We start from the raw sequence: 27,059 nt of genomic DNA on the forward strand, positions 1-27,059 counted from the left end.
GACTGGAATATTTTTCGGGATTCATCTGATGGCATTGAGGAGTTTACCACATCAGTCACCGGCTTCATTAATAAGTGCATCGACGACGTAGTCCACACAGTGACCCGACCAGAAGCCATTGATTATAGGCAACATCCGCAATGAGCTAAAGACTAGAGCTGGTAGTTAAGGACTGGGACACTAATCCGGATGCTTGTAAGAAATCCCGCTATGCCCTCCAACGAACCATCAAACAGGCAAAGCGTCAATGAGTAAGATCGACTCCTACTACACCGTTAGAAGCTAGTCTGATGTGGCAGGGCTTGTAAACTATCACGGATTACAAAAGGGAAACCCAGCCCCGAGCTGCCCAGTGACACAAGCCTACCACACAAGCTAAATGCCTTCTATGCTCACTTCGAGGAAAGCAACACTGAACTATGCATGAGAGCACCAGCTGTTCTGGGCAACTGTGCTCTCCGTAGCAGGATCACACATTGTCTGACAGTAAGACTTTTTTAACAAGTTAATATTCACAAGGCTGCCGAGTCCGACGGATTACCAGGACACTTATTCAGAACATGCGCTGGCCAGCTGGCAAGTGTCTTCACTTCACAATATTAACCTCTCCCTGACCCAGTCTGTAATACCTACACATTTCAAAGAGAACACCATAGTCCCTGTGCGCAAGTATGCCAAGGTAAACTTCCTAAATGACTATCGCCCGTAGCACTCACATCTGTAGCCATGAAATGCTTTGAAAGGCTGGTCATGGCTCACATCAACACCATCATCCCAGAAACCACTCCAATTTGCATACCGCCCCAACATATCCAAGGATTGACGCAATCTCTATTGCACTCCAACACTGCCGTTTCCCATCTGGACAAAAGGAACACCTACGTGAGAATGCTGTTCATTGACTACAGCTCAGCGTTCAACATCATAGTGCCTTCCAAGCTCATCACTAAGCGAAGAACCCTGGAACTGAACATCTCCCTCCACAACTGGATCCTGGACTTCCTGGCGGGACGCCCCCAGATGGTGAGGATTGACAACAACACATTCACCACGCTGACTCTCAACACGGGGGCCCCTCAGGGGTGTGTGCTTAGTCCCTTCCTGTACTCCCTGTTCACCCATGACTGCGTGGCCATGCACGACTCCAACACCATCATTAAGTTTGCCAACGACACAACGGTGGTAGGCCTGATCAACTTTGACGAGACAGCCAGAAGGGAGGAGGTCAGAGACCTGGCAGTGTGGTGCCAGGTCATCCTCTTCCACAACGTGAGCAAGACAAAGGAGCAGATCGTGGACTACAGGAAAAGGAGGGCCGAGTGCATCCCCATTTACGTCGACAGGGCTGTAATGGAGCTTCATGTTCCTTGGTGTCCGCATCACTAAGGAACTATCATGGTCCAAACACACCCAAGCAGTCGTGAAGGGGGCACGACAGCGCCTATTCCCCCTCAGGAGGCTGAAAAGATTTGGCAAGGGACCTCAGCTCCTCAAAAGGTTTTACAGCTGCACCATCGAGAGAAGTGACTGGTTGCGTCCCCGCTTGGTATGGCAACTGCTCGGCATACAGGGGGTAGTGCGTACGGCTCAGTACATCACTGGGGCCAAGCTTCCAGCCATCCAGGACGTCTATACCAGGCGGTGTCAGAGGAAAGCCCTGTTCCTCTGCTACAAGAGGCACCTCTGCTACAAGAGGCACAGGCGATGCACACTCACTGGACTCTAACCACACACACACTGACACTCCACTACTGCTACTCGTTTTACTATATATGCCTAGTCACTTTACCCCTACCTACATATAATTAAATTTCATTTATTTATTTAAATCAATTACCTCGACAAGCCCGTACCCATGCACATTGACTTGTATATAGCCTTGTTATCGCTATTTTATTACCATTTTTCATTTAGGTTATTCAGCAAATTCTTACTTTTTAAAAACTCTACATTCTTGGTTAATAAGGGCTCGTAAGTAAGCATTTCATGGTAATAACTGTGGCATTCGGCACGTGAGACAAATACAATTTGATTCGATTACAGAGGCAGCTAAGGCGGAGTGCAGGGAACCCATTTCTGTGTATATGTGACTATCTTTTCGTCTATCGAGTAAGACAACACAGCACCCTTCTACAGAACAAACAGCTAAGCCTCAACTAAAACACTTGAGGCTACAACCTAGACTCAAGAGCTTTCAGCTGGTCATCCTTTCATTTTACAGACGCCCTTAGCAACAAATTACACATCCCCTACGAGTCAGGACCTCCCAATATCTGTCATTTCTTGTGTTTCACTGGCCCCTCCATTTCCTGTGTTAACAACATGGTTAATGGCGAGGTGGGTGTGGAAAACATGATCATTTGTGTCACGATAAACAGGATTAGACAGTCCACCCACATTCTATAATGTCCTGACCAGCTATGACATCAGCTCTAAGAGTCTCAGTGGAGAAATGATTCTAATGCCCGTGTTGCATTCTCTGCAGCTCCCTTAAAAGATTCCATGGGAGAGAGAGGGGAAAGGTTCGTGCTGCTGGTGGCAGAGCAGCAGATCAAACTGATTGATTAGAGGGGCAGGGTTGGCAAATATTCCTCAGGACAGTAGACTCAATATGGATGCACAAACATTGCCCACATACCTCTGGAAATACAGGAGAGTAGTGAGGCTTACCCTCAGTATCAGATGAGTCATTATACAAATAAACCTGTAGTTTTCCTGAGCTGACCCTTTTATCCAAATATTATTAAGACAAGCCTGTGTTTCACACGTGTTCACGTTTATAAGCTCCACTTAGGCCTATAGCTGTGTCCACATTCCTTTGCTGGTGCAGTCATCATCAGTTCCAGTTCTAGCAGAGGGGAGTACAACAGGGACGTGACAAGTCTGCCTGGCTGGTAGTTTCAGAGCACGAGGGCAGTCTACTAAAACAAACCCATGATCTAACCCTCTACAAAATGGCTGCTCTGGACAGCACGCATAACACAGAGACACAGCCTGCTTTGTAAGATCCTCTAAGAGTGAGAGGTGGAGCAGGATGCTAAGCTGTTTATTCTCTACAGACCAACGCTGACGAGGTAGGCTTATCCATAAAACGCAGTATAATACCAGATGGAACGTCAAACAGTGATCCGATTGTCATCTATCAACTAAATATTTTAATATGTTTAATACCAGTTGTAGAGGGGCTACAATGAATGGATCTATGGTCCCAAAGATAAATGACGGAAGTGATGAGCGTGACCTCCCAAACGTGGTCAGTTACCTCATAGTATATATATATATATATATATATATAGAAAACAGTACAGCGAACACACACTAATGTATGACATTCCTACGGTGAATGACAGATTATTGGGCGGGTGAAGGTTTGCAGCAAGGGCCTTTTGACACGAGCGCAGATCACGTGAGGAACAGAGAGATAGACCGAGAAACATTGAAACCGCTTGTATCCAGCCACTATAAAATGAATGCATTCTTTAATGAATTGTTTGCTCCTCTGTCTCATCCCAGCCACAGATGTATAAACACACACAAAAATAACACCGTAATCAACTGCATCCTCTCTCCCCCACTGTGAGCCAGCGAGGCTATCAGGTTGGTTAATGCTCACTAACCCTGAGAAAGATGTTTAAGAAATAATATGACTAAAACAATAACCAAATGTAATACACATAGGCATACTTTGCATAAAATTAGATACCGACCTTATTTCCTTTTACAACGATAAAGTTTGATCATAAAGTTATTGGTTCTCCCCTCCCCCTGCTGTAAGCTAGTTATTGGGTAGCTAGGTCTTTAGCCAGCATGGAACAAAAGCATGGGGGAAAGTTGCCCGAAACTCTGACACTGTTGTAGTGTCATTACATCAAGAGACATGCCAAACGGGAGAATCCTACAAACTTCTTGACATCATTGATTGTCACACACACTACAAGTCAAAAGTTCAGACCAACCTACTCATTCAAGGGTTTTTCTTTATTTGTACTATTTTCTACATTGTAGAATAATAGTGAAGACATCAAAACTATGGAATAACACATATGGAATCATGTAGTAACCAAAAGGTGTTGGAAAAAATATATTTTGATTTGTTTATTTTTGATTGTTCAAAGTAGCCACTCTTTGCATTGATGACAGCTTTGCACACTCTTGGAATTCTCTCAACAACCCCAAGAAGCTGGTTGAAAGAATGCCAAGAGTGTGCAAAGCTATCATCAAGGCAAAGGATGGCTACTTTGAACAATCTCAAATGCATTTGGATGTGTTTAACACTTTCTTGGTTACTACATGATTCCATGTGTGTTGTTTGATAGTTTTGATGTCTTCACTATTATTTTAAAATGCAGAAAATAAAAAGTCCTCGCACTGTCAACTGCGTAAATATTGAATATATTGTGTAAATATTTGTATGAACATAAGATTCATCAACTGAGACATAAACTGGACAAGTTCCACAGCCGTGTGACTAACAGCAATGGAATAATGTCACTGAACAAAGGGGAGGGGGGGGGGGTTAAAATCAAAAGTCAGTCAGTATCTGGTGTGGCCACCAGCTGCATTAAGTGCTGCAGTGCATCTCCTCATGGACTGCACCAGATTTGCCCGTTCTTGTTGTGAGATTTTACCCCACTCTTCCACCAAGGCACCTGCAAGTTCTCAGATATTTCATGGGGGAATGGCCCTACCACTCCAACAGGTCCCAGATCCAACAGGTCCCAGATGTGCTCAATAGGATTGAGATCCGGGCACTTCGCTGGCCATGGCAGAACACTGACATTCCTGTCTTGCAAGAAATCACACACAGAAGGAGCCATATGGCTGGTGGCATTGTCATGCTGGAGGGTCATGTCAGGATGAACCTGCAGGAAGGGTACCACATGAGGGAGGAGGATGTCTTCCCCGTAACGTACAGCGTTGAGATTGCCTGCAATGACAACAAGCTCAGTCCAATGATACTGTGACACACCGCCCAAGACCATGACGGACCCTCCACTTCCAAATCGATCCCACTCCAGAGTATAGGCCTCGGTGTAACGCTCTTTCCTTCGACGATAAATGCAAATCCGACCATCACCCCCAGTGAGACAAAACCGCGACTTGTCAGTGAAGAGCACTTTTTGCCAGTCAAATAACCAAGTCAAGGTGAGCTCCCCCACCACTCGGCCTATTAGCCCAGTCTGTCTTTTCAGACTTCCTGGTAGTTTGACATGAGTGAATAAGTACTTTTTCTCAAATTTTGAACATTTTAAATCAGACAAATTGTGTGTGTGATGTTTTAGTCACACAAAAGGCTAGTTTACATGTGAATCAAAATGACTGTTGGGGCCCTTTAAATCGGCAAAGCTGCATCTGAATTGGCCATGATAGTGTGAATGAGTTACATACATGTCTGAGAGCCAGGCTGAGCACTGAGCAACATCTCTCAGGGAGGTAAAACCTTCCTGTAAGTCCCTGGGGCCGTTCCTCCTCTGGATGTGCATGTGTTGCATGATTTATTCAGCACCAAATGTCCTTTGACGTACACATAACTGAAAACACACACACAAGCTCCAAGGCACAAGCTCCTTGTTATATTTTTGTATTTGGTAAGAGTGGGAGGGGTGTTCTGTAGAATTGCTGAGGTATAGCCTAAATTCCCATAACATTAACTGGGTAATTATAGGACATAGCTTACTTGGTACAATAGCGGCTTCCAGGAAACTGTATAATAATCATCGTCTCCCTCAGCCATGAACATCCTGCTCTTTGAAAACATTATTTAAAACATTGGTTTCAAAAAGGGAACAGCAGCAGAGGCGAACCACAATTCTTTGTTGGGAGGACTGAACAGGCACAGTCAGAAACTAATTGTGTGTTTGACACAATAACATCTTCCTAAGCATGCATTCTGTTCTGCCTGGTGAGATTGTGGCATTATGTGATCTTCAAAGTTGAATAATTAGAACCAGGGAAATTGGAATGCAGCTGGAGGAAAAAGTGTCTGAAAACAAAAAGACGACCATGGGTTAAATTAGCACGAGCCCCGAGACAAAAACTAAAGCTGCCCTGTCTGTTCGGCTCAGCAAAATACATGATCAGATACAGCTATTGTCAGACAAACAAGCTAGAAAATCATAGCATAATTGCTTTTGCATGTAAAACATGAAGGATTATCCTTCTTTTGATCAAAGTAGACAGTAATATTGATAACATTACTGTTAGAGTTGAATAACAAAAGGCCCCCTTTTTCCCCAGAAGAAACCCAGGCCTCACTAATGACATTCGTGCTCACAAAGGCATTCATATTGAGTGAAGAAAACCCACAGCTTTACTGGCATCCTCATCTGGACGCTTCGCCCTGTTTTTTGGTTCCCCCTGACAACACGCTGCTCTCCCCCTCTAAAAAATTTTTTTTTTTAAACATGAGGCCTGAAATTTGTGGTACAGTTCAGTCCACAGAAGAAACTTTCAAATGCATTATCCTTGAACCTTGACTACCTACGGTGAACTTAAAAACAAAAGCTACAGGAAACTCTGAGGCTCTTTAAAAATATGCATGTCAACTAAATAAAAATTGTTTTGCTGAAATGCTTTTGTAAGGGCTTCTATGTTATCAGATCAAATAAATGAATTGATTTAGTCGAGTCCAACTTGACATTTGCTGTAACAGCAGAAAGATTGATCTCTCTTTTGCAGTGCATCACCTCCTCTATAGGCCTCAGTGTGGAATCATCCTAGCAACAGCGCTGGCCAATAGGAGGCTGGCAGGAGTCTTAACTTGGAGCCAATAGGAGCCCAGTTCCAGATGTCAGTGAGTCTGTGAGTGAGTGTGTAGCTCAGCCTAATGTGCACCCCCTGCCCATTCAAACACAGTCATTTTTTCCTGTCCAGCTGGTATGCCGTTTGTCCCCGTTCAATGAGCCCTTTCCTTACATAATCCAACAAAGCAGAATTGTTGCTCTGATGGTGGGGGTCTCTTTCAGTGACTGAATAATAAGAACAGACACAAAAGATAAATCCACTTCACACCCAGATATATATATTTTTTTACTTCAATACCACAAAAAGGATTTGTCACCATCCCTCATTCCCTTCCTCTATTGTGTTGTTCATGCCTATGAGGCAAAAGTGTGACAGTCAGCCAGTCCCTCCGGAGATATCCCAGCAGACTACAGGGAGATAACACAGACACGGTGCGTCTGCTAGCGCCTACACTCGTCTCCCCCATCACTGCTCACCACCCTCCGCCTCATAGCGCTTGACGGGTCGGAACCAGCCGCTGTACTTTTATCTTCCACTGAGGGAGACTTTTGTTTGGAGAAAAAGCCTGACTGCAGTGGTTTAGCCTAAAGGAAAGCGCAGTACATGCTCGGACCTCTGGGCATGATGATCAAATTAAGAGAGGCTTACCTGGTAAGGGTGTACTCTCTGAGTCCTGAGTGCAGGTTCATGGCAGAAAATGTACCTATACATCCCCTCAACCGCTTGTCTCTGCCTATTTTCCATGTGACGAACAGCGGGCTGAAATAGAAAGAAGGGAAGACAATGTTGGGACCTTTAGAGTGTAACACATTAGAACATCATGTAAAAACTAGGCCTACCCTCTTGTGTTTTTATTTGAAGATTCAGGACCCACTTAGGGTTGAGAAAAACAATTGAGGCAATATTTACATTGATTTCTCACATTCCTAGGGGTGATATTGGACACCGACAAAGGGTTTTTCTCACCTAACATTTCACTGACACATATTGATTGAAAATAAGATGGCTACATTCTGTTATATACTGAGCAAAAATAAATGCAACATGGAACAAATCCAAAGATTTTACTGAGTTAGTTCATTTATTATTTAGGAAATCGGTCAATTGAAATAAATGTATTAGGCCGAAATTTATGGCTTTCACATGACCGGCAATAAAATATGCATCTGTTGGTCACAGATACACTATACATACAAAAGTATATGGACACCCCTTCAAATTAGTGGATTCAGCTTTTTCAGCCACACCCGAGCACACCGCCATGCAATCTCCATAGACAAACACTGGCAGTAGAATGGCCTTACTGAAGAGCTCAGTGACTTTCAACGTGGCAATGTCATAGGATGCCACCTCCTTTACAAGTCAGTTCAAATGTCTGCCCTGCTAGAGCTGCACGGTCTGTATGTGCTGTTATTGTCAAGTGGAAACGTCTAGGAGCAACAACAGCTCAGCCGCAAAGTGGTAGTCCACACAAGCTCACAGAACAGGACCACCGAGTGCTGAAGTGTGTAAAAATCGTTTGTCCTCGGTTGCAACACTCACTACTAAGTTCCAAACTACCTCTGGAAGCAAAGTCTGCACAATAACTGTTCGTCGGGAGCTTCATGAACTGGGTTTCTATGGCCTATTTCTAATTGCCTCATGCAGCGTGACATCTCTCCTCTACATAGAGTTGATCAGGCTGTCGATTGCGGCCTGTGGAATGTTAATGTTGTCCCACTTCTCTTCAATGGCTGTGCGAAGTTCCTAGATATTTGCAGGAACTGGAACACGCTGTTGTACACGTCGATCCAGAGCATCCTAAAAATGCTCAATGGGTGTCATGTCTGGTGAGTATGCAGGCCATGGAAGAACTGGGATATTTTCAGCTTCCAGGAATTATATACAGATCCTTGCGACATGGGGCCGTGCATTATCCTGCTTAAACATGAGGTCATGGTGGCGGATGAATGGCAGGACAATGAGCCTTGGGATCTCGTTACAATATCTCTATTCATTCAAATTGCTAAAGATGAAATGCAATTGTGTTCATTTTTCCGTAGCCAATGCCTGTCCACACCATAACCCCATCGCCACCATGGAGCACTGTGTTCACAACGTTGACATCAGCAACCCACTAGCCATACACGTGGTCTGCGTTTGAAGCCAGTTGGACGTACTGCCAAATTCTCTAAAATGACGGAGGCGGCTTATGGTAAAGAAATTAACATTCAATTCTCGGGCAACAGCTCTGGTGTACATTCCTTTGCTATCCGCATGCCAATTGCGTGCTCCCTCAACTTGCGACATCTGTGGCATTGTGTTGTGTGACAAAACGGCACATTTCAGAGTGGACTTTTAATTGTCCCCAGCGCAAGGTGCACCTGTCTAATGACCATGCTGTTTCATCAGCTTCTGGATATGCCACACCTTTCAGGTGGATGGATTCTCTTGGCAAAGGAAAAATGCTCACTAACAGGGATATAAACACATTTGTGTAGCACATTTTTGAGGAATAAGCTTTTTGTGTGTATGGAACACCTCTGGGATCTTTTATTTCAGCTCATGAAACATGGTACCACAACGTGTTGTATTTCATTTTTCTTCAGTGTATTTAGCTGTTAGAGAGATCTCTGTTTTATATTCAGGTGTTCTCTGAATAAAATAAAAGTTACAATTTTCCTTCAAAGCAGCTCTGTGGCTGTGAAAACCTGTCCAGTTTACTCTGTCCTCTAATTACACTCATTTGGACATAGTCAGCACCACATTATGAGCAAGACTGCCCATTGGGAGACTAAATCCATTTGAGAGACAGACAGACGAAGGCAGAAGTCAGTAACATTTCCTTACACCAACCGATATACTACTTTGCCTTCTCTGTAAAACTGATCGCCTTGTCATGGTTAGTCTCTTGCCAACAAAACACATGTTTAACACACCGACACAAGATCATCATATGCAGGAAATATTGCAGCTCAGGGTGTCCAACTAATCCACTAAAAGCCTGGCAGTCGCTCCACCCCTTTGCCCTAAAATCACGAGACCTTTTCTCAATAACCCCCAGGATTACTGTCGCTAGCTAAGTATATACACACACACACAGCATATCAAAAATTATATGTAAATGTAAATATATAGCACAACAGAAAAGGCAGATCCTTACCTAGGTTAATACACTTTGTTAGTACAGACATCACTAAGTCACAATCTGGGCAAATAAGGAAGACGATGAAAGTGTTTCAGCCTCATTCACATCTAAGCAGATGTCTATGCTCAGAGCTGAGTATAAATAGGCATCTCCAGTCTACAGTATTAACTTAGTTCTCCAGAAGAAGATACAGCTGTTGAACAGAGCAACTTGTAGAGGGAGATATACATGTCATGATGACCGTAAAGAGAGGGCCATAAAAATGAAATAGAACTACTCTTAATATCAACGCCTTTGAGGTTCATGACTTCATGTACATTACCAGAAGTATGTGGACACCTGCTCGTCAAACATCTCATTCCAAAATCATGGGCAATAAAATGGAGTTGGTCCCCCCCTTTACTGCTATAACAGCCTCCACTCTTATGAGAAGGCTTTCTACTAGATGTTGGCCACAAGAGCAGGCCAGTCAAGTTATTCCACACTGATCTCAACAAACCATTTCTGTATGGACCTTGCTTTGTGCACAGGGGCATTGTCGTTGGAACCACAGAATCGTCTAGAATGTATGCCGTAGCGTTAAGATTTCACTTCAATTGAACTAAGGGGCCTAGCCCGAACCATGAAAAACAACCCCAGACCATTATTCCTCTTCCACCAAACTTTACAGTTGGCACTATGCATTGGGGCAGGTAGCGTTTTCCTTGCATTTACCAAACCCAGATTCGTCCGTTGGACTGCCAAATGGTGAAGCGTGATTTATCACTCCAGAGAACAAGAACAGCTGATTTTTACGCACTACAAGCTTCAGCCCTCGTCGGTCCCGTTCTGTGAGCTTGTATGGCTTACGACTTCGCAGTTGAGGTGTTGTTGCTTCTACACTTTTCCACTTCACAATAACAGCCCTTACAGTTGATCGGGGAAGCTCTAGCAGGGCAGAAATTTGACAAACTGACCTTTTGGAATGGTGGCATCCTGTGATTGTGTCATTGAGCTCTTCAGTAAGGCCATTCTACTGACAATGTATTGTCTATGGAGATTGCATGGCTATGTGCTCGATTTTAAACACCTGTCAGCAACAGGTGTGTCTGAAAAAGCCGAATCCACTCATTTGAAAAGGGTGTCCACATACTTGTGTATATATAGTGTATATTTAAAAGCCAGGGCAATGCATGGGGGAGGGAGGAAAGATGGTCTTGGGAGAGAAAATGATACAGAGTGAGGAAAGGAGCTGTTACTTGCTAATCAACATTTTTATCAGCAAGATTTGTTTAGAAAGAGGACTAGCTGTCGCCATCGGCGTCAGCTAACGGGGATCCGAATAATCAAAACTGAGGAGCAGCCAATCTACATTTAAATCCACTCCTCTCTGGACTGCACAGACAGCACTCGATAAGTGTCTGAAAAGAACAGAATGGTGGACAACCACTTCACAGTGACCTTCAGTCTGAAAGAAGACTGGAGATAGGTAGGAGAGAGACTGCACAACAAAAAAATCTGTCAGAGCGAGTGTGTGTGAGAGACGGATGCATCGCATAAACATGCTTGAGAGAGGGGGAAACGAAAGACAGATTGATGTCAGTCGATCCTAATAAGAAGTGATCTCTGGAGAGGCAGACAGACAACTTTAGCTCTGATGTAATGGGATGAGTTCAGAGAGACAAGTTCCTCCAGACAGCCAGTCAGTGAGTCAGTCAGGCCAGCCTGCAGCTCCCTCAAGATGAATCGCTTTTAATCTGGCCGAGGAACCCCTTGGCAAAAAAGGTGAGCAGCAGCCTGAGAGAGGCCATGGTGTGAGCCAAATGGGAAAACAAAGGCAGAGGCAAGGACAGCCAACAAGAGCTTCAGTTGTTGCCCCAGGCACCACTCTGAGGGGTGAAAGAACACATCCATCAATAGTCTTCCACTGGTCTGACAAAAGCAGGAGTTTAATTTCAAAACTGAATTTTTTTCAGTTAAAACATTTGTCTCAGATATTTTCCTGACAAGAATCCATGATGGGTCTCGTGAGTGAGCGGTCAGTTGGGCCTGCTAAGTAAACCTTCTTCTATTGGTGTGTGTTCTGGAGGGATGGGTCGACAGAGTACATTTTTGACATGCAGCCAGGGTTGATGGGTTCAGTGTGATAAAAAAAAAGCCAGACTCATGCAAGTAAACATTGATTTCTATTAATAAACTGCTGATGAATCAAATCATACCAGGAGGTCGAAGCAAATGAAAAGCTGTCCAAAATCCCATGGTGGAGTGATAAAAATGTTTTTTAAAAAGGACAATGGGGCAGATATGAAAGGGAGACTGCGAAGTAGGCCTGTGTTTAATCAGCTAGAAACCAGAAAATCGTCTTCACTGTTCAGGCAGGTATCAACAGAGCAGCATGACGGTCTTTCTGTCCACTGAAGATGTACATTCAGATGCTGTAACGCTATTCTCTGGGCACCTATAAAAAAAAGCTCATTTTCCTCTCTCTACTCTCCCAGATGTCCCACTCGGTTCAGTGTGCCAATTCTGAACAGTAATCCCAGCCTGCCAGCCACATGCTAAAGGGTAGTCCTATTGCATCACGTGCCATACTGTGACCTTGACGGTTCCACTCATCATCCATTCCCCACCCACAGCCAACGCTATCCTCACATACCATACCAACCCCCACCCCGACTGTTCTGTATGTCTGAAGAGTGAAGAGCAGACATCCTCAATGTTTTCAATTAAATGACATGTGTAAAAGGGTGATCCATCACTTCCCATTTGGTATTCATCCATTGCCAACTCGGGCACACAAACACATTGGGATGGAATCCAGTCGGAGAACCAACTTTCTGCACTGCAGAGGTCAATCTCTGAGGACACACCATGTCTCTGCGAAGTACATCAAACAAAGGATGCTTTTAAAAAGCTTTGTCAAGCATACTTAACTGTTCCCAGTTAGTCACTCGGTCTTAATTTAAAGCAGTAAGTCAAACAAAGGGGAAAGTCTACACATTAGTTCAGATAAAACCTATTTATGTCATCACATCCTGTTTTAAGAGTTGCTTCAAAACGTTTGCTCTATACCAATCAGCCCATAAAAAGAAGGCCCGTGCCATGCCAAACAGTGGAAACAGTAGAAAAAGCTGCAGGGGTGTTTTCATGCGCATTGCTACATCTGGAGTCCACCTTCACACTGCAGACCGACTACTAATCAGTCCTGATGACGTCAGTCCCACCCGTCACAATTGCACATTACAATCCCCAGGCCCAGTGCCAGCTTTCACACTGTGTGGGGGGAGGCGACTACTCAGGAGATTCAAAATTGTAGTATTGGCTAAGTACCTACCAAGTTGAGAAAATAGGTGTAAGTCACATGCATGGACATATTACACTCCCTTGGCTACTAATGTATGGGTCACAAGTGGAGCTGGTGTTGTGGGCAGGAGTGTGTGCAGAGATCAGATGGGGGATGGGAGGGACTGGTGTCATATTCCTCACATCACTTCCTCAAGCAGAAACAACCAGGCCCAGTACATCTAACACATTATAGTTGTCTAGAATAAATCAAGCTGGAGGCTTGAGGTACAAGGGTAAGTTTAACGTTCATTTAAGCCCCGGCAGAGCAGCTTTATTATACAACCATGGTTATGAGCCATGCCCAGAAGACAGCAATAACCCTCTTCCTCCTGGAGTTGATCCCGCCCACCTGATCATGTGAATCCTCCTGGTGGTAAACGCACTCGCCTGGGTGGATCAGACTACATCTCCGTTCTGGACTTATGGGCTGACGCAAGTGGGGGTACATTTGGAGAGGACCTGAGTGCAGTCTCAACAAAGCAAAAGCCCTTGCTATTCAATACAAACATTAGCATAAAGATGTCAACTGTGTTAAAATAGATAGAAACAGTGGGGCTTTCAGTTCATTGTCTTCATAGATGGACAGAGATTGCAGAGAGCACTCTATATTAGTACCATACTAATGTCAGAACAGAGTAGAGGGGCTGGAACCGTGTGTATTCTGTTGCCTCCTGCAAACAACCACCTCTGGGTGATCAATTCCCCATTTAAGAAAATATAACCTTAAAAAAATATGAATGTATGAGATGCCTTCTACTGAAGTAAAACAGCCCAGCATGCACCGAGTGGACAGAACATTAGGAACACCTTCCTGATATTGAGTTCCACCCCCTTTTGCCCCCAGTACAGCGACACAGATTCTACAAGTTGTTTAAAGCGTTCCACTGAGATGCTGGCCAATGTGGACTCCCATGCTTCCAACAGTTCGCTGGATGTCCTTTGGGTGGTGGACCATTTTTGATACAAACGGGAAACTGTTGCGCGTGAAAAACCCAGCTGCGTTGTCGTTCTTGACACAAACCGGTATGCCTGCACCTACTATCATAGCCCGTTCAAAGTTCATTTAAATATTTTGTCTTGCCCAACCACCCTCTGAATGGAACACATACACAATCCATGTCTCAATTGTCTCAAGGCTTAAACATCCTTCTTTAACCCGTCTCCTCCCCTTCATCTACACTGATTTGATGTGGATTTAACAAGTGACATCAATAAAGGATCATAGCGTTCACCTGGTCAGTCTGTCAGGGAAAGAACAGTTCCTAATGCTATATACACAAGTGGATTTTTGTTCGGGTTTTGTTGAATCTTTCCAAAACAGTGGAACTGGATATAAAATAGTCATTTCACGGGGGAATTTCCCTTTGAAGGAAAATACAATAAAAAGCTGGGTTTCCAACCTCCTCCAACCCCAACCATCTACCACTCCATGCTTGGATTTTCAGTCCCCTTTCCTTTGACCTCGAAATCCAGAGACAGTGGGCATCCGACAGATCAACGGATTACAGTGCATTATCCCCATGGCCCTGAGCATTAGCTGCTTCATGTCACACTCAAAGAACATACTGATTCAGACTATTCTTCATCGTGCTTGGGTGAATACAGAGCATGACAACATACACAAGATGTTGGTTATAGCGTTACACACGAGCTGAAAACTGGACTTCAGAATCAAGGGAAAATACCCTTCAACTCAATAGACCAATAGCAACCCGGATACTCTCACTAATATGTATGTAAGTATGTATGTATGTATGTGTATACACACACAAACACACACACACTAGACCTCTCAAGAAATCCCTGTGCTTGTAAACTGAGAAATGGGATCACGTGTCCAACTGTCAACCAATTGCTCTACTCCTCTATCCAACATGACAAAAATGGCATATACTTTCATGTGGTCCGGCGTATGCATTTGTGTGAGAGGGAGAGGAGAGATAAATATGTTATATGCACTCTTTCCCTTGCATATCTATAGAAACGCCAGGCAATTTCCAAAAGGAATGATGATAAAAGGTGGGATGCAGAAACCTGTATCTACAGTGCATTTGGAAAGTATTGTGTGTAGAGTGATAAGGAAAAACAATGTAATACATTTTCGAATAAGGCTGTAACGTAACAAATTGTGGGAAAAGTCCAGGGGTTGGAATACTTTCTGAAGGCAGTGTAGGCGCACAGCATTTGCCATAATAAAAAATATATTTTAAAAAGACTTGACGCATAACAATGTTTTGAGCTGCATGTTGATGTCTGGATGTTCTATAAAGAAGAAAACAATGTTGAAATAAATGGCATCGATAGTTTGTCTCCAGGCCTCCCATTTATGAAGTTTCAAACATCTAGAAATACATAGGATACTTTCAAATGACGGCACAGCAGCGCTAATATTCTAGTTAACAGAGTGTAGACAGAATCACCGTGAAATGTATATGGTAGCAACAATGCATCAATGATTTGGGGGCCATTTGGGGTTTTGTGCGAAAGCTGTCAAACCCGTTTTTTGACTAGCAGGACATATAAGAAACAATATGTCACAAGATACAAAATTATCACAGTGACTAAGGTATTATTTGGGATGGTGATCCGACCACAATATCCTATCCTTTATTCATATATTACCATAACAGAATGTATTCGTCCCAACACATTTAAACTGCAAAAAGGCAGCTCAGACATATTTGATTTGAAAATTACTTATCTGCTAAAATATGATCTTGCACACTAGTATGCAGAGAATACCTCTGAGTTATCTGTAATGGCCAATTACCATTTTAACAGCCTTAGAGGAGAAAAGTACATTCACATCGCAATAAAAATAGCATCTCAATGTTTACTGTGAGCAAGGCCACCATGACAACAGCCGCCTAAAGCCACACTGGCTATTAGGTTGGCAGTAATAACTGATGACAATAGAAGGGAAAAGGATGCCTAAATCAGTGTAACGACTAAATACATCCAACCAAAACGTGTCTTCCACATTTAACCCAACCCCTCAAATCAGAGAGATGATGCCTTAAATCGACATCATCAGCGCCTGGGAAGAAATTGTTGCTGGGCGTTGACGTCCTTGCTCAGGGCAGAAAGGAAGATTGTTCCACCTTTCCAGCACGGGGATTCCAACCAGGGACCTTTCGGTTACAGGCCAAACACTCTAAACTGCTAGGCTACCTTCCGCCCCAATAACGTAGGCCTAAGTGTGTAGGCTAAACTGGGGCCAGGAACACCACGGTCCCCACACCACAAAGAAAATATGTTTGAGTACCAAACCTGTAATTTTGAAATGTTGTTGTGCATCAGCAATTCTCCTCTTGTTATGTCAGTCACTCAGTTATCCCATATCAGCTAACATTTTATAGATGACTAGGTAAGTTAGTCTAGCCAGCAATCTAAACCTTGTAGTAATCATGGCTGAATTACTGACCGAGCACCCAAGGCCTAGAGGCCCTGACCTCCAGGGACCCCCATTGTATTTGTTCGTCACTCACTCAGATTTCAAAAGTCATGGAAAAATATGGCATTACATGTATTTTGTCTTCCAAGTCAGTAATTGAGAAAGTGTCACCAAGTAAAAAGGTTGGTTGAAAATTCTCTGTGCTACGGTTAATAGTACCTACCTAATAAAATGCTTATCGGCCAGCTGGAACAGTAATAATGGTCTGACTAGGCAATATTTTTAAATAGCTAGCCTACCTTATGCCTTGAGTTTAGGACAACTGTATTGCACTATCATAACCCAAAACAAAGGTTGTAGGCTATTAATCCATTGTTTGTGTTATGTCATTGTAAACAAGCAATGTACAGTATAGCAATGTACAGTATTGATAAAATGTCATTATAAAACACATTTTATCAACACAATATAAATAAAAAATAAAATGCAATAAACATCCTATCAGCACCTAGGTATTGTGATATCTTGAGGTCCCTGGCAATTCCCAGCCCTAGTGAATGCACGTGGCTCACATTTTCTATGAGTTTTGAATAAAATCTCTGGGGTTGCCAAATCTACCTACAGTCAATTTCTACTTTGAGGGTTTAACTTAAAACATATGTGGAAAAATACCTTTTAGAAAATAATTATGTTTTGCGTGAAAAACAGCTTACAACAGCTTGCTCCAGGGTTCAGTGTCAGCAGTTTCACAAATAAAGTAACGGTACCCCCAATCTAACAAAATAAAACATCTGTTGGCAAGAGTTACTAGCTTTGTTACTCACTTTAAGCGAACTACCACAGCTTGTGTCCAGTTGAACTAGCTAGCAAGCCAATTTCTTAAAGCGGAAATCTGCCCGTTTCGTTTAACCCAATGAGTCCCACCGCAAAGTGTTGGAATTCTAAACCCTTTTAAACATTGTGTGTTTAAGCTAAAGACTTATGGGTAACATTGGATTAGTCCATTTCTTCTGCATCCATAGAAACCAACCATTAGCCTGTGTGATTAACAGGGGCTGAGCTCGAGCTGTGTTTGTGAGAAAAGGGCAGATCCCGAAAGGGGCCCTGTGCCGGGTCTTTTTTACAAAAATGATTTGAACTATGAACTATTAAAAGATGTCTATGAAAAGCAGAGACTGCCACAAACACGCAAATGTTTTGCTCTACGAGCTACACAACAGTCGTTAGAAGGTTAGGAGTTATTCTACATAGAAGATCAAAGGAAATCACAGGAAAAGTGCTATTGTCTCAGAGCAATAAGTATGAGACCTCCTAAGCCTGTGTTAAATATCGAAAATAAGGTTTGAGGTTATTACAAAACCCTATTCATTCGCCATTCATGTAACTAATTTCCGGGTTTTATAACTGCAAGCTGGCGAGCTCTATAAACCAACATAGTTTCTGTCGCAAACTCCACACAGTTGTCACTGACTAGTTTCATATTCATGTCCCTGTGAAAAAACAATTTATGTACTTACAGCATTCTTATAAATACATGTTTTTGTGTGTTATACTTGTTGTCCTGAAGGAAGAAACATGTAATACATGGGCTGGACATAGAGATAAATGAAAATCAAATATTTGCTGGGGTCTCAGGACTGATAGGGTTAATAAAATATGAGGGATGGGGCTGGAGAAATATAACCACTCAAATTCATTGATAAAAGGTCTGACCATCAATGATAACACATTTATAGGTTTAACCATGTTTTGTGGCCATACAGTGTTAGTTTAGATTGACTTTGTTTACAAACATTGCCGTAAAACAACTTATATTTTGGGTTCTGGTGAGGTATGACAGTTGAACTAAGCTCATACGGCTTTTCTAAGTTATATTCTTCAGGAATCAATGGGTACATAATTATTTTATTAGTCCAAAAATGTACAAAGCAACTGCAGATGGCCCCTTTAACGTTTCCCTGGCTGAGGTGTGCTAGCTGGCTAACCTGAATGCTGGCTACTCAGACAGCGGCAACTAGCGCGCTAGCCATATAGCTAACAAACAAGTTCGCTATCAACGTTCCAGAGCTCCATGTTAGATGGCGGAATAGAATCTAGCAGCTTCATTTTAAAAAAAAATAGATAAAGTGACAAACACACCACGCGCTGCGTGGGGTTTTCCAAACTTTCTCAACTGGGAAGTTGCAACGCTCGCCCTTCCTGTCTACCAAGCTAACTTATCCATTAATGCTAACTAGCTACTTTTTTTCTTTGTTGAGCTTGCTAGCAGACGCTAGCTAGCATCCATGAGCACCACACCACCTAGTGAAAATAACTTATCCAAGTAGCAGCAGCAATATATTAACTTCCCAACGTTGCATAATTAAAAAAACAGACTGTGTTATTAAACTGCCACATTGTAATTGTTTTGTTATCGGATGTAACTGGCTGGCTAGCTAAGAACATTAGATACACTACTAGCTATCTTAACTAGACAGTCGATAATAATGTTCACAATAGCACCGGTAGTTAACTACCAAGCTAGCTGGCTAACAACATAATAATAGAACTTACTAGGGATCGTTTGTAAACCTGGGTGTTCGGGGAGGTTGGTATCCATACAGGTGGCAATAAAGCACGTCGAAACAGAAGCAACACATCTCCGCTGAAACAACCATCTTCCTGCCTCCACTTCCCGAACCACATCCCGGGCTAAGATTCGGGGAGATGCCAGTTGAGTTGTAGCCTCCTGGGGCTGGGGACAATGCGTTGGTGCTACTACTACTACTACCCCCAGGACCCCCCAGGCCGTTCACTCGATTCATGTTCCCTGCCACCACAGTCGAGGAGGAACCAATCCCCAAGTCCGAGCCACAATGTCCGGTCCCTACCACCCCGTTACCCGCCCCCACCCCGCCAGGACCCCCAGACCCGGGGGATCCCGACAGCTTCTGCTTCTTCACCCCGCAGCACCCAGCCGCCATCTTGGAACAATCTGCACCGACACACCGCTTCCGACCCATCACCGTCAACGCGGGAGGGGTGGGTGGAAACGCGGACCAGACGTAAAAATCCCACTGCGTTAATACGTACGATGGACAATGCCCCACTTTCCCTTTTTTGTCGGGCGACGTTATATTCGATATAAAGAGACCGCAATGTCACCCTAACTCTGCCTTTAAAAAAATACGTGCCTTACGCAAAATCCTTAAGTGTTTTCTTTTAGAAGACAGCACTGGACCACTTCAAATGTTTCGATTGATCTCAGATATTGTCCAAAATACAGGCAGGCCTCCTCTTCGGAACACGATAACCACCGAAGTGATTTCACAAAGCAATCTTTCTCTTGAATGATACAGGAACGAATTCACTAGCTACCCAACAGAGAGACCACAGACTTTGATACAGTTAGCTAGCTAGTTAACTAGACAGCCAGTAGCCAGATGTGGAGCTGTGACAGCTACTGACTGCACTGCACCCCCAGCAGCACAGAGAATCCTTTTTGTGTGGGAGTCGGGAGCTTGAGTACGCAGGACCCATACGCTTTAGCACGAATAGTACATTACGCTTCGCACCATGTAGCTTAACATTGCACCAGATGTTTACTTTCATCCGAACTTCTTGCTAGACAACTGACCCAATGTGTTGCAGCTCCAAACGTCAAGTCGACGCAAAGTAAAATGGCATTTGGCTATGCAGTTTGATCCATCATCAGACAGCGTCAGCGCTGACCAAGTCATTTCAACAAACCAGCTGATCAGTTTGCACCTGTATTTTGTGTCAGTTCTCGGACAGTCATATCAGCGCTGAAAGTTATCTGTAGATTTGTTTTGGACCTTGTCATCCGTTGAATGTAATACATTTTGATAGAGCAGCATTCTATTCCAACTCTGAAATCCTCGGGGTTTGGTTACTCTAGTTCTTCACAGCGGCTACCATTAGCCTGATAGCCTCTGTGATGTTCGGGAGGGGAATGTGATCATCTGTCGTCACTGATATTCACAGCGATAGAACACGGGTTAGTAATAAATATCTTTCGTATTCTCAACGCCGAAATAAGATCCAGGAAATGTTTGAAATGGTTTCCTACGCATAATGCGTATAGTCTCTTCTGTCTGTCAAATCTGAATTCTTGCTGCGAATTACGCAAAGAAAATTGCTGCGTGCGCTATCCACCTCAGCTTCTAATCAGCTCGGCCTCAACCGCGTAAGGATATATATATTTTACAATGTATGCTTCTTTAGACAATTTGTATCCATCTTCTCTAAGAGAAAGAAAACATGCATCCCTTTAAATAAATTTCGTTGTAGTCGGATAATGTGCCGTCAGCCCTTCTTGCCTGCCATGAAGTCACATCAGCTGCAGTTAATGTCTCTGCTACTCCAGAATCGACTTGCCACGCCAGGGATTTTGGAATAGCAGACTTGGAAAATGGATTCGATTGCTCTCACAATATCATATCAAAATGGTTAACACTCTTTTCATGCCACTTCGATATCGAAGTGTCTTTTTAGTAGAGGGTTCGGAGAACTTACGCAGCAGGTTAGAATAATTAACGTGGCAGGTTGGATAGTAGACTGAGGTTAAGGTTAGGAAAAGGTTAGGTTTACCGAAAATGATATCCTAACCTGCTACGAAAGTCACTTTATCGAAGTTGCGTGAAAAAGGACCAATATCAAAATACCAATGTAAGCTACTCCAAATATTGCTTGGTCCCCTCCATGCTGTTCAAGTAACCAACCAAAATGTCAGAGTGCCAAATCAGCTGGGCTTGACAATCTGGACCCTCTATTTCTGAAACTATCCACCGCCATTGTCGCAACCCCTATTACCAGCCTGTTCAACCTCTCTTTCATATCGTCTGAGATCCCCAAGGACTGGAAAGCTGCCGCAGTCACCCCCCTGGACCCAAACTGTTACAGACCTATATCCATCCTGCCCTGCCTATCTAAGGTCTTCGAAGGCCAAGTCAACAAACAGGTCACTGACCATCTCGAATCCCACCGTACCTTCTCCGCTGTGCAATCTGGTTTCCGAGCCGGTCACGGGTGCACCTCAGCCACGCTCAAGGTACTAAACGATATCATAACCACCATCGATAAAAGACAGTACTGTGCAGCCGTTTTCATCGACCTTGCCAAGGCTTTCGACTCGGTCAATCACCATATTCTTATCGGCAGACTCAGTAGCCTCGGTTTTTCGGATGACTGCCTTGCCTGGTTCACCAATTACTTTGCAGACAGAGTTCAGTGTGTCAAATCGGAGGGCATGCTGTCCGGTCCTCTCAAAGTCTCTATGGGGGTGCCACAGGGTTCAATCCTCGGGCCGACGCTTTTTTCTGTATATATCAATGACGTTGCTCTTGCTGCGGGCGATTCCCTGATCCACCTCTACGCAGACGACACCATTCTATATACTTCCGGCCCGTCCTTGGACACTGTGCTATCTAACCTCCAAACGAGCTTCAATGCCATACAACACTCCTTCCGTGGCCTCCAAATGCTCTTAAACGCTAGTAAAACCAAATGCATGCTTTTCAACCGTTCGCTGCCTGCACCCGCACGCCTGACCAGCATCACCACCCTGGATGGTTCCAACCTTGAATATGTGGAAATCTATAAGTACCTAGGTGTCTGGCTAGACTGTAAACTCTCCTTCCAGACTCATATCAAACATCTCCAATCGAAAATCAAATCATGAGTCGGCTTTCTATTCCGCAACAAAGCCTCCTTCACTCACGCCGCCAAACTTACCCTAGTAAAACTGACTATCCTACCGATCCTCGACTTCGGCGATGTCATCTACAAAATTGCTTCCAACACTCTACTCAGCAAACTGGATGCAGTTTATCACAGTGCCATCCGTTTTGTCACTAAAGCACCTTATACCACCCACCACTGCGACTTGTACGCTCTAGTCGGCTGGCCCTCGCTACATATTCGTCGCCAGACCCACTGGCTCCAGGTCATCTACAAGTCCATGCTAGGTAAAGCTCCGCCTTATCTCAGTTCACTGGTCACGATGGCAACACCCATCCGTAGCACGCACTCCAGCAGGTGTATCTCACTGATCATCCCTAAAGCCAACACCTCATTTGGCCGCCTTTCGTTCCAGTTCTCTGCTGCCTGTGACTGGAACGAATTGCAAAAATCGCTGAAGTTGGAGACTTTTATCTCCCTCACCAACTTCAAACATCTGCTATCTGAGCAGCTAACCGATCGATGCAGCTGTACATAGTCTATCTGCAAATAGCCCACCCATTTTTAACTACCTCATCCCCATACTGTTTTTATTTATTTACTTTTCTGCTCTTTTGCACACCAATATCTCTACCTGTACATGACCATATGATCATTTATCACTCCAGTGTTAATCTGCAAAATTGTAATTATTCGCCTACTTCACATGCCTTTTGCACACAATGTATATAGACTCCCCTTTTTTTCCTACTGTGTTATTGACTTGTTAATTGTAACTCTGTGTTGTCTGCTCACACTGCTATGCTTTATCTTGGCCAGGTCGCAGTTGCAAATGAGAACTTGTTCTCAACTAGCCTACCTGGTTAAATAAAGGTGAAATTAAAATTAAAAATATTACATTGGTGTTATAGGCATGTACAGTGTGATACTTAGTGTAACGTAAGGTGGTACATAGCCTAAAACCAGGCAGGTATGTCTATAAAGCGTTACAGTTGTGCCGAAAATCCTACTTTCGGCTCTGCCAGTTGTTGGGGTTGCAGCACAGCAGCAGGTGTGAACTCGTTATCTAATGAGTTCTAGCCCGTCAGTCGTGTTGTTGTTGTTACGAACGAGAGTCTGCGGGACAGGGACGGATCAGCTTTATATTGGGAAAGTGTCCTTATAATTTAGCCAACAGATGACATCAGTAAGATCACAACACCCAAGACCCCTTCTATCATAGTGTAAGTGAGAGTGATATCAAAGTCAGACATGCTTGCCCTAAAAGTGTAGGTTACATCACTGCAGATGGCTAGCTGCTTGAGTCAGTCGTTAAAATGGAGGATGACAGTGAGGTTTCTCAGCGCTCAGCAGATAAAGACGCAGCAGGTTTGGAGAGAACACATGCAGTGCCCTCTAAACTGCTCGGCTGAATTAATGAACATCAGCTTGAAGCCCCCAATTATTTTGCACCGTACTGCCCATCTTCATTTGAACTACTGTATATTGCAAATGGTTATTTGCAAGAGCAGTAAACTGTACTTGCTACAATGAGCTGGCCACCCCCTGGTCCCAGAACAAATCATTGATTGAGAAGTTAATGGTATTTTTGGAAATTTGTCTCATCTGTAGTCAGGTTAGAATCCTGATATGACAGGGTGATAGCCCAATGAAATGTTTCTACATGCACAAGTGATAAATTAGCAAGATGATTGGAGTAGAATTGTACTCAATGAAGTATACACTGAGTTTACAAAACATGTCATTCCATGACAGACTAACCAGGTGAATCCATGTGAAAGCTATGATCCCTTATTGATGTCATTTTTAAATCTACTTCAATCAGTGGCGATGAAGGGGAGGAGACAGGTTAAAGAAGGATTTTAAGCCTTGATACAATTGAGACATGGATTGTGTGTGTTTCATTCAGAGCGTGAATGGGCAAGACAAAATATTGCGGTGCCTTTGAACGGGTTAGGCACACCGGTTTGTGTCAAGTACTGCAATGCTGCTGGGTTTTTCACACCCGACAGTTTCAAGAATGGTCCACCACCCAAAGAACATCTAAAAAGGGGGAGGCTTGCAAGCCGAAGAACACCATCCCAAACGTGAAGCACGGGGTGGTAGCGTCATGTTGTGGGGGGTGCTTTGCTGCAGGAGGGACTGGTGCACTAAATGGCATCATGAGGAAAATTACATGGATATATTGAAGCAACATCTCAAGACATCAGTCAGGAAGTTAAAGCTTGGTCGCAAATGGACAATGACCCCAAGCATACTTCTAAAGTTGTTGCAAAGTGGCTTAAGGACAACAAAGTCAAGGTATGGAGTGGCCATCACAAAGCCCTACAAAACCTCAATCCCATAGAATAGTTGTGGGCAGAACTAAAAGTGTGTGCGAGCAAGGAGGCCTACAAACCCCACTCAGTTACACGAGCTGTCAGGAGGATGGGCCAAAACTCACCCAACTTATCGTGGGAGGCTAGTGGAAGGCTCCCTGAAACATTTGACCCAAGTTAAACAACTTAAAAGGCAATGCTACCAAGTACTAGTTGAGTGTGTAAACTTCTGACCCACTGGGAATGTGATGAAATAAATGAAAGCTGAAATAATTCTCTACTATTATTCTGACATTTCACATTCTGAAAATGAAGTGATGAGCCTAACTGACCTAAAACAAGGGATTTTTACTTGGATTAAATGTCAGGAATTGTGAAAAACTGAATTTTTAAATGTATTTCTAAGGTGTATGTAAACTTCCAACTTCAACTGTATATACACATTTGGAAGGTTAACCCTCGCCCCATTCTGACGTCCTGAGCAGGTTTTCATCAAGGATCTCTGTACTTTGCTTCGTTCATCTTTCCCTCGATCCTGCCACTGACAAACATCCCCACAGCATGATGCCACCACCATGCTTTACCGTGCAAGGTTTCCTCCAGATGTGACACTTGGCATTCAGGCCAAATAGTTTAATCTTGGTTTCATCAGACCAGAGAATCTTGTTTCTCATGGTGGTAGAATCTTTAGGTGCCTTTTGGCAAACACCAAGCGGGCTGACATGTGTCTTTTACTGAAGAGTGGCTTCGGTCTGGTAACTCTACCATAAAGGCCCGATTGGTGAAGTGCTGCAGAGATGGGAGAACCTTCCAGGACAACCATCTCCAAAGAGGAACTCTGGAGCTCTGTCAGAGTAACCATCGGGATCTTGGTCACTAACCTGACTAAGGTCCTTCTCCCCCGATTGCTCAGTTTGGATGGGCGGCCAGCTCTAAGTAATTTTGGTGGTTCCAAACTTCTTCCATTTAAGAATGATAGAGGCCACTGTTCTTGAGGACCTTCAATGCTGCATACATTTTTTTTGTACCCTTCCCCAAAGTCCTGTCTTGGAGCTCTACGGACAATTCCTTTGACCTTAAGGCTTGGTTTTTGCTGACACGCACTGTCAACTGTGGGTCCTTATATAGACAGGTGTGCTCCTTTCCAAATCATGTCCAGTCAATTTAATTTACCACGGGTGGACTCCAATCAAGTCGTAGCAACATCTCAAGGATGTTCAATGGAAACAGGATGCACCTGAGCTCAATTTCAAGTCAAAGGGTCTGAATACTTAAGTAAATACAATGTTATTTTTAATACATTTGCAAACTTTTCTAATAACCTGTTTTTGCTTTGTCATTATGGGGTATTGTCGATTTGAGGATTAAAAAATATATACATTTTAGAATAAGGCTGTAACGTAACAAAATATGGAAAAAGTCAAGGGGTCTGAATATTTTCCGAAGGCACCTTATATTGTCCCATAAAATCATCTGTACTACACCTAGAATTTCTTCCCTATGTGGAAGATAGGTGAATTGCAACAGTACTAAGCTGCATTCAAAAAAAAAATTCCCCCATATATAAATTAATTTGGTGACCCAGACTTTGAATACCACCGATTTAGAGGGTGGCCAAAATTGTCCATCTCTCAGATATTGATTTAATGTGACGCATGTCATCACGAAAAACAATGATTGTCCCAGGAGACATAGGTTCAACATTTTTAGGTATTTAAACAGTTCAAATTATTCTCCTGTAGGCATTGTCGGTCTCTTGCATGCAGTTGAAAAGGCAGCATTCTCCACATTCCAGGAAGGTACATGTGATTCTCTGGTGCCTGCCTGAGGCATATTTTAACAGTTAGACAGCTGCACAGACGTAGTTTGACAAACACCAGATTGTGAATGTGCCAGATAGCATTCAGATTTCATGTGTTGTCTTCAAATTGGAAAGATGATTACCTGATAGTAAACAATTATTTGTTCTGCATTACTTGTCATACTTTATTTACACTTCTACAAGTATAATGTAAGCTGTTGATTATAGAAATTACTTCCAATAACATTACAATATGCACTTGTGATCTATGTAACATGTACAAATATGGTTGTAATGGTGAACATTACTAAAATTAAAAGGTTAAGACAAGGCAGCAAGAAATGTTAGCTGACTAGATTCTGTCTTGGAAATGTGAGCAACAGGCCTCCAGGTACTCTTATTTTGCAACTAATTTCCCCCATTAGGCATATGCCCCCACAGATGAGTCATACTTCTAATCTCTTCAAAGGCAGAGGGGCAAGGCCCTCAATAACAATAGAGACCCAGACAGTCGGGGTCATTAGATTCTAATCCCCCCCACACACCTGACTAAATTAAAGTGTTTTACTCCTCAACATGTAGGCTACAACATGTCCATATCTGGCAAGCTCTGGCAGCATTTACACATGCTGCCCCATTATGGGAAAAACAGCTGATCTGATTGGTGTAAAG

At 43.4% G+C, this 27,059-nt stretch overlaps 1 protein-coding gene across 1 annotated transcript in view; it reads right to left on the reverse strand.

Moving 5' to 3' along the window:
- Positions 1–20,199, reverse strand: part of LOC118390337 (nuclear protein AMMECR1-like) — a 30,516-nt gene extending 10,317 nt beyond the window's left edge. Inside the window, exons 1-2 of the mRNA XM_035780792.2 lie at positions 19,143–20,199; positions 7,393–7,503 (exon numbers count right to left, since the gene is read on the reverse strand). Of these exons, the coding sequence (XP_035636685.1) occupies positions 7,393–7,503; positions 19,143–19,591 (560 nt within the window). The 5' untranslated portion in view covers positions 19,592–20,199. The remainder of the gene's footprint in view (positions 1–7,392; positions 7,504–19,142) is intronic.
- Positions 20,200–27,059: the final 6,860 nt, after the last annotated feature.

This window comes from Oncorhynchus keta, chromosome 11 (assembly GCF_023373465.1).
Source record: "Oncorhynchus keta strain PuntledgeMale-10-30-2019 chromosome 11, Oket_V2, whole genome shotgun sequence".
NCBI classification, from domain to species: Eukaryota; Metazoa; Chordata; class Actinopteri; order Salmoniformes; family Salmonidae; genus Oncorhynchus; species Oncorhynchus keta.